Raw genomic sequence first — 8,829 nt, forward strand, 5'->3', positions numbered from 1 at the left:
TAAAAAGGTCAGATTTAAACTAAGAGGAGGAATGATCCGGTTCTCAAATCTAACAAACGACCCTTTTATTTCTGCACATTTTAAGTAGTTAAAAGAAAAAAAAAAATAAAACTTAAGATTCGAACATGCTTTGCTGTTTTTCTTAAAAACCTTAACCAAAATAGTGATTAAAATCTAAAAAAAAATTAAATATACCAAAATCTTGGGAGACAAAATAGTGATTAAAATCTCAAAAAAAATTAAATATACCAAAATCTTGAGAGACATTGTTTTGGCCCTCTTTCATAAAAGATCGCAGATCTCACTCTTCTTTTTATATTTTTCCTGTTTTTCCAAGTTTTTGTTTTTAGAAAAACGAGAGGTTTGTGGCGATTGAACGTCTCGGCTTCCTTAACAACACCATGCAGCAAAACGGGAGAAATGCAAACACGAGCCCATGCCTCAATTTCCACTGAAATCACATACATCATTGACGGCAGGAAGCTCCCTCCCCACTCTTCCTTCTCTGAACTACCCGCCATGGGAGCCAACGCTCGTTGCCTCTCTCCTATCCAGCATAAAGAGCTTCACCAACCAGGGCCAGCTAGCCAAGGCGTTCAAAGCATTCTCCCTCCTCCTCCATCATGGAGTCACCTGCAACCTCCCCGCCGTCTCCTCCATTCTTCACACCTGTGCATCCTTCAAGTGCCTCCCACAAGGCAAGCAGCTCCACGCTCATTCAGTTTGCTGTGGTATCCACCAACACCCTTTATTGGTCAAAAGGCTTGTTGCCATGTACTCGAGCTGTGGAAGTTTCCCAGATGCCCATTTGGTCGTTGAAAGCTCAGGAACTAGAGACGTATTTCCGTGGAATGTGTTGATATCTGCCTATGTAAAAAGTGGGTTCTTTAAGGAAGCTCTTGGTGCTTACAGGAGCATGGTGGAATTTGGAGTCGCTGCTGATAATTTTTCATACCCTTCAGTTCTGAAGGCGTGTGGAGAAATGGGCGACCTGGATTTGGGGAGGAAGGTTCATGGGAGGATAGGCACAAGCGGGTTAGAGTGGAATATATTTGTTCACAACGCTCTGCTAACGATGTATGCAAGGTGCGGGGAAATCGGCGTCGCGCGCCAAGTGTTTGATGAAATGCCGGAGAGAGACGTTGTATCTGGGAATGCGATGATTGAAGGGTACGCGCAGGAGGGTATGTGGGAACAAGCGTTCCATTTGTTTGAAACCATGCAGCTGGATGGTTGGTTGGCGAATGCAGTGACTTGGAACACGATTGCTGGGGGAAACGTGCAGATGGGGAAGTTTGAAGAAGCTTTGAAGCTGATTTCACAGATGAGAGCCAGCGGTGTTAATTTTGATTCTGTTTCATTGGTGGTTGGTCTGACTGCATGTTCTCATTTGGGAAGCCTCAGGCCTGGTAAAGAGATCCATGGCTTTGCGGTTCGTTCATTTTGGGATGTAACAGAGACATTTAAGAATGCACTGATTACCATGTACACAAGATGCAAGGATTTTAAGGGCGCTCGCCTTCTATTTGAGAAGATCCTGGAAAAGAGTTTGATATCGTGGAATGCTATAATTGCTGGTTATGCACATAGTGACTGTGCTGAAGATGCGTCATGTTTGTTCAGGAAAATGGTATTTTCAAATATAAAACCCAATTACGTCACGTTGGCTAGTATTCTCTCAGTCATTTCTCGTGTTGCAAATCTCCAACACGGTAAGGAGCTACACTGTTACCTGATAAAGAACAGCTATGATGACTATTTGTTGTTGTGGAACTCCCTTGTGAACATGTACAGAAATTCAGGAAGGATATCAGATGCTCGTAGAGTTTTTGATTTGATCCCGAAGAAGGATGAGATTTCCTATACGGCTTTGATTGCTGGTTATGGGATGCAAGGGAAAGGTGAAGAAGCTATTAAGCTATTTGATGAGATGGTGAGATGCAATATCAAGCCAGATCATATAACTATGGTTGTAGTACTATCTGCCTGCAGTCATTCTGGGTTGGTGAAAGAAGGCCGAGCACTTTTTGACAAAATGATCAAAGATTACAAAATAAAGCTTAGGATGGAACATTATGCTTGTATTGTGGATCTTCTTGGTAGGGCAGGTTTGTTGCAGGAAGCAGAGGAAATCATAACTCAGATGCCTTTTAAGCCCAGTTCTGCCATGTGGGCCACTCTGATAGGTGCATGTCGGATACATGGAAACATGGAAATTGGGGGATGGGCTGCAGAAAATCTTTTAGATATGAAACCTGAAAATCCTGGCTATTATGTACTTATTGCAAATATGTATGCAGCTGCTGGGCGCTGGGATAAATTAGCAGAAGTTAGAGTACTGATGAGGAACAGAGGTCTGAAAAAGCCTCCTGGATGCACCTGGATAGAATTGGATAATAGGTCCCATCCTTTCCTTGTGGGAGATAGAACAAACGCACAAGCACAAGAGATTTATTCAATGCTGGATGGCCTGACCATTCAGATGAAGGATGCTGGTTATGTAGCAAATTGGGATTTTGATTTGGAGGTGTGCGATTTAATAGAGGACGAAGTTCAAGGGCACATGGATGATTTGGTTCTGATGCAGGAAGCAATTAGCTGATTCGGTGATGTGCCTTAGTTGAACAATGCCCCTTCATGCGGGGAACCAAACAAGTAACAAAGGTGCCGGATCAGCAACCATTCTTACATACAATGTTGCAGAGGGAAATAAAAGTATACAGAGTGGTATACCGTAAGGTGTAAACTAACAGGTAAAAGTTGGCTCACCAATTTTATACAGAGCAGAGGCAGATCACCATTGGTTACAGACCCAAGGCACTGATAGCTATCAAAATTACATATTTACAGTATTCTTCTTAGATGACAAGGGAGCAGTCTTGCTGCAGTCTTCCATATGCTTTGATATGAGCTATCTGCAAGTTGAGGAATTTGTTGTAAATCCAGAGGTACTCTGTTGGCACTCTGTTAAGAGAATGGGATAATAGGTCAGCAAACGGATGTACGAAAACACATGCAAATACTGCACCGCTTCCATATGTGATGACGTCTATTTTGTTATTGATGGTTGTCATAACCAACCCCAATTCACAGAAAAAATATGAACACCTGATAGGTGCTTATAGCAGAAGAAAATGAATAATTCATTGGCATACAAGGGCTAGCTCCAGAAGCTTCACCAGCAGGTTCTAACATATCTTCTGTAATTGTGTATGATCATTTTCATGCTGATCAGCTGATGGCCAGTGTTATCATGGCTATCATGCCACATTTAGTTGGTTTGAACTTTGAAGTCTTTTTTCCCATGTGTTCTAAGCATAACTTCTCCTAGTCAAATTGATTACTGAAGGGCTTCAACTAAGCAGATGAGATTTTGGTTCATCAAGTGTGCGCTTTTCTACTGCTAACGGACTTAGGAAAGTACAACCCAGACCTTCAAAACCAACTTACTGCAGCATGCATGGGGCGGATGGCAGTGCTCGCAGCACGAAACTTGATCATGATTTAACAGGAAAGATTTAAAACATGGCGCTGTGGAAACTTGAACACCAGATGTGCCCGGTCATCAAGATGTCGAACTGGTGGTGCTACCTTACTACATCAGCAGATTCAAAACTCTGTAATAGCTGTAAATTAACTCGAACGAGTCACTGCTCCTTGTACAAGATAACTTCAACAAATTAAGCTGGCCAGTGCTCTCAATAGAGGGAAATAAAGAAACTTTTAGCAGTGAATATAATCAAATTTCTGTTGATACCACAGTTAGAACCTGGCTGGTTGCAGCCAACAGATGAAAATCTAATGCAGTATCACGGATCAGAAGGCAAGAATATTGCTCACTAGTCTCCATGGTGCTCTGTGGGGAGTTAGGCGGGTTTGTACATTGTTTGCATCCCAAAAATTTGTTTTGGTTTTTGGAATGTTTAAAAAAATAAGATTTTGTTTTGAAAAGCGAGATAAAGGTCTCGTTCGTTGGTACGAGGATTGACCATTCTAGTGCCTTTGTAGAGAGTAACTAATCCAATGACTATACTTATTGTTGATTCATTTCATTTTTATTTAAACATCTTTTTCATCATAAATATAATGTTGTGCTTAGAAATAATGTTGAAGATTGAAATTTCAAAGACTTTTAAATGAGAAAATTTTAAGCTATCATTTGGGTGATTCAACCATTTTAATTTGAGAGACTTTCAAATCAAGAAATTTTTGCAAATGTCACCTAAAAATCTTTAGAAACCAATATAGGTATTTTGAAGATGTTTTTTGGAATTAATTTATTCCCTTAAGGTTTGAAGTCGGTTTAAAATTTTGTTTTAATTTGGTTACTGCCTATCTAAAGCTATATAAAAAAGTAGTTTTGATAATTCGTGAATTATACAAATGATTGTGAATGCATGAATGTATTGATTCTATATGCTTAGAAAATAAATTGTTCATTTCTACCATCACATACATCTAGATTTCTTACATTGCTTGGATATTTTGTCATAATTTTTTTAGACTATCAAGCATGATTTCAACATTGGGTTATTACTTGAATTTTAATTTAAATGAAGCCGATAAATGAAAATTAAAATTTTAAGTCTTAGAAAAAAGATATTTGGATGAATGAAAGAAAGAAAAATAAAAGAAAAAAATGAAGATATTATCAAATATATATATGTGTGTGTGTGTGTGATCATTCATAAAAGATCATTTTAAGCCAAAAGAAATAGAGAGAAAGAGATTTTGAAAAGAGAGAAAGATTTTAAAAGTTTTTATATATATATATATATATTCCTCTCTCTCTCTTTAGAATCTTCTTCTTCTCCTCTCCTCTCTCTCTCTTTGATTTAAAGTGTTATATATATATATATATATATATATATATATATATATATATATATACTAAAATCAAAAGATAACTTAAAGCAGTTTCAACTTCAATTTTCTTTTTTTGTTTTGTAGGCCGAAAAGGATTTTTAACTCATGTAAGAGCTTAGATTAAGTCTCAAGGCCTAAATTGAAAATAGTTCTTAGTTTTGAAATTCTTTTAAAAACAAATTCAAAATATTTTCATATAAGCATGTGAACATTAATTATTTCAACTTTTACAAGGAAATTTATTCCTCCCACTGTTGGGTGTGGCAGGAAGTCAAACATATATGAAATGAAAAATTAATAATGTAAGAAACTCTCATTGGGATCCATAATCGAGTGATTAAGAGAAATACTAAAAGTAAGAATGTCTTAAAGATATATTTTAGCATGTAAGCATTTGTAATTAGTTTTTTGAGTTGGACAAACCTTAGTCTAAAAAATCAATATAATAACAGAAAAATCCCAACCCAAGAATTGGTTCTTTCCATTTATTTATATATTAATTGGAAAATCAATTAACTATATATGAACATCATTTCAAATATAAACAATGGATACATTCAATGAGCAAAGAAAGAAATTTATTTCGATCTTAGTAAAAAAAAAAGAGATTTTATTTCACCTTGCTCATGTTCTTAATGTATTCAAAAGTAGTTTGACTTTAGAGAGAAGATTTTAGAACTATCTTGTATGACCATAGGGAAATGAAGAATGGAACAACGATTGAGATATTGACTATATATCTCTAATTAGAATGCTTGAAAAGACAATTTTTCTTCTCGTATGGTCTCAAGTCCTTCCAAATGAGCCTCTAAGGGGTTTGGGTTGAGGAAGAAGATTGCATCCAAGGTTGAAGAAAAAGAAGACAAAAAAAAAAAAAGAAAAATGAAGAGAATGCTAAGTAAAAAACTCTAAGTCTTCAAATGATAAAACCCTAAAGGTTCTCCAAGTGTTAACTCATATTCAAAAAAAGATTTGAAGGGCTTTTACAGAGAGTCTTGGAGCTAAAACTCAAAATTTAAATTTTTTGAATTTAACAATATTTTTATGTGAATTCTAAATATTTTTGAATTCTTTTGAAATAAGCACGATAGCGCCAGGGCACTTTCGCGGCAATGCAAGGCCAAGTGTGCCTTTCCCTCACTGTTGCTTCATTTTTGGGCCAATGAAGGGGGTTTCAAGCTCCTTGGCCCCCTTGGATGGAGTCCACTTTAAGAAAATATAAAATTTATCTTAAAATGTATATTTTGAATGGCAAAATGTTTTTTTTTTGGGGGGGTAAAAAAATGAGTCTTTTTAGATCCACATTGGGTTCATTTGATCACAAAAGTGTTTTGATCGATGCCCAAAGCTCACATGAAGGATTAGACAAGTGTTTTGAGCTCCAAACATATTTTTAAAAGTTTCGGCACAAGATTGAGAAGCAAAACAAAGGGGAGGTTTGTATGCGTCGTGCAAATAAGGTTGAAATTTGTTATTTTGATATCCAGTTGAAAATCTTGATTTGGATCCAAAATTTGGTTTTTGATCTAATTTGGACCTGAAAGCATCATTTTGTGTGGACTTGATTTCATCTATCGGGGTCAATTATGGACTTTGGCTTCGTATTTTGGATCAATGTGAAAATTTTGGATCCATGACTTGGATTTGGGTTAAAATCTTGATATAAAGTTGAATTTTGGATCTAAACCTTGCATTTAGATTCAGACATGGGTCTAGAGGTCCTTTTGGATCTAGGGTTGAAGTCTGAATTTGGATATGGATCTAAATGTCTGGTTTGGGTTGAGCTTGGGTCCAAGGTCCAAAATTATATCCGAATTACTGTAAAAAAAGGTTGAAATAACTGAATTCTTGTTCGTATAAATGGAATGCAGTTTTTTGAAAAAATTTGGGGTGATAACATACATAAATTTAAATTTGAGAACTGGATCGTGTAATTGAAAACGTATAACTTGATTGTGGAGGGGTGAATACTCTCTCTCACACACACACCCACATAGAATTAGAATTGATTCGCATTAATGGAGACTCTTACCTACCTTCAATCAATTTCCAAGGCATCAGCTGCTACTTCAACCAAAAGTCATTCCACTCCAGGGCTAACTTAGATAAGTTTCACTCGGAGATAACTTGTTCAAGACAAGTGAACCATATATAACATATCTTCCCAACAAAAACTTACAGCATTCTTAATTGAAAGACCCGATATCTAGTATGAGAATTCAAACTCATTTACTTATTATTTATAACGATAACAATCAAGAAGAACAAGACCAGTTAAGATGCCGGATTCCTACGAACTAAACCTCTTTACATTTTGAGTAAGTTCTTGTCAGGGGCTAGCCAAAAACTTTTCATGAGGGAGGCCCAATTAAAGTTTGTAAATTTTGACACGTGCCGAAATATTATTTTTCAAAATTTTTATATAAAACAAGTGAAATTTTTTAAAATTTACATGTAATTTTTAAAATTTTTCTTTTGCATAATATAGTTGGTCAAGTCGATCAACATGCAAACAACATGTCGTCGATCCAATTCCCATACATGCTACTCTTTCATACTGCAAACTGCGACATTGTTGCTACCCATGTTTCAAAGTAGGTCCTAAAACTTGGAACAAAGTTTTTAAGGAAGAGGCTTTGCGTCTTGGGTGTCATGGCCTGTGAAGCATGAGCGAAGCTAGGGGGCCTCATGGGCCTTGGCCTCACCTCAAAAGCTTTTTTTTTTTTTTTAATTTACATGTAAATTTTAGAAAATTTTATTTGTCTTATATAAAAATTTTGAAAAATGATATTTCAATCATTGTCAAAATTTAGAAACTTTAATTAAGCCCTCCTCATGAAAAATTTCTTTCTCCATCCCTGTGAAGGGATTACGTCTATAACGACAAACAAAACATCTTAAAAGTCTATAGTCACAAATAACATTTCGGGCTTTTAAATAACGAAGTTTTTCTGAGTATAACATGGCGAGCTTGAAGAAGGGGGGAAAACAGAAAAAATATGTAAAATTTTTAAAAATTTAAAAAACTAAAAATAAAGAGAAAATAAAATAAGTAAGAAACTAATAACACAAAAAAAGATAAGTAGATTTGCAACAAATAAAAAATGAAAAAAAATTGTTTGACATTAAAAAAATTGAAAAAATAAAAAACAGAAAAAATGCGAAAAAACATGTTTTTTTTATCTTTAACGTTTTTTTTAAAAGATGTATTTGTTAAGTTTTAAACAGCAAGTTAACTTATCACATTTCTTTTTTTTTTTTTTGAAAAAAACGCATTTTTTGTAACTATAACATAAAACATAGGTCATTTACTGGCACACGTTATCAGGAAGGTTTTCTATCCAAATATGCCAATCAATCACCACGACTAGAGGAATATTTAATGTTTTCCAGTAATGTATTAATTCAGGAGGGGCACCTGTTTATAATTTTATTAAGAAAGGGCCGAAAGATATAAATTTAGAAGGATTATCTGATGCGTATCGTATCAAGCAGCACCTCTTTTGTCGATAGTGATATAATGATATAGACAAGGTTGGTTGGTACTAGTTTAATACACACACTCCCACCATTTAAAATCAATTCTAAATATTTTAAATTATTCTTAAATTTTAAAAATAAAAGACAAAGGGATACAAGCCGATACATAGTGATGTGTATCGGTGACTCGCCGAATCGGTAAGATGCTGGTATCGAAAAACAAATGTTAACACCAACAATGGATGTCAATGTATTCTATTTGAATTGGATATCCGATCAATCAGATATTAAAAGAATTAATATTTGATTAAGAAATCAAATTAAATTTGAATTTAATAAGTGACATTTGATTGGATTCGGATGTACATAAATATTTAATCGGATTCAGATCAGATTCATTTTAAACAAATATCTTGTATCTAATGCTATTAAATTTTGAAAATTGATAAAATTTGGTTTAAAAATTTAGATTCTGATTTGGAT

General features: G+C 35.1%; 1 protein-coding gene across 1 annotated transcript; it reads left to right on the forward strand.

The window, feature by feature from the left end:
- The first annotated feature begins 400 nt into the window (after positions 1–400).
- Positions 401–3,361, forward strand: LOC116250250 (pentatricopeptide repeat-containing protein At1g71490). The gene has a single exon (XM_031623838.2). It carries the CDS (start codon positions 437–439, stop codon positions 2,600–2,602), a length of 2,166 nt encoding a protein of 721 aa, XP_031479698.1. The 5' UTR covers positions 401–436; the 3' UTR covers positions 2,603–3,361.
- Positions 3,362–8,829: the final 5,468 nt, after the last annotated feature.

This window comes from Nymphaea colorata, chromosome 1, assembly GCF_008831285.2.
Source record: "Nymphaea colorata isolate Beijing-Zhang1983 chromosome 1, ASM883128v2, whole genome shotgun sequence".
Lineage (NCBI taxonomy): Eukaryota > Viridiplantae > Streptophyta > Magnoliopsida > Nymphaeales > Nymphaeaceae > Nymphaea > Nymphaea colorata.

Excerpts from the sequence above, each read along its gene's own strand:
- LOC116250250 (XM_031623838.2), top strand. The coding sequence starts at position 437 with ATGCCTCAATTTCCACTGAAATCACATACATCATTGACGGCAGGAAGC.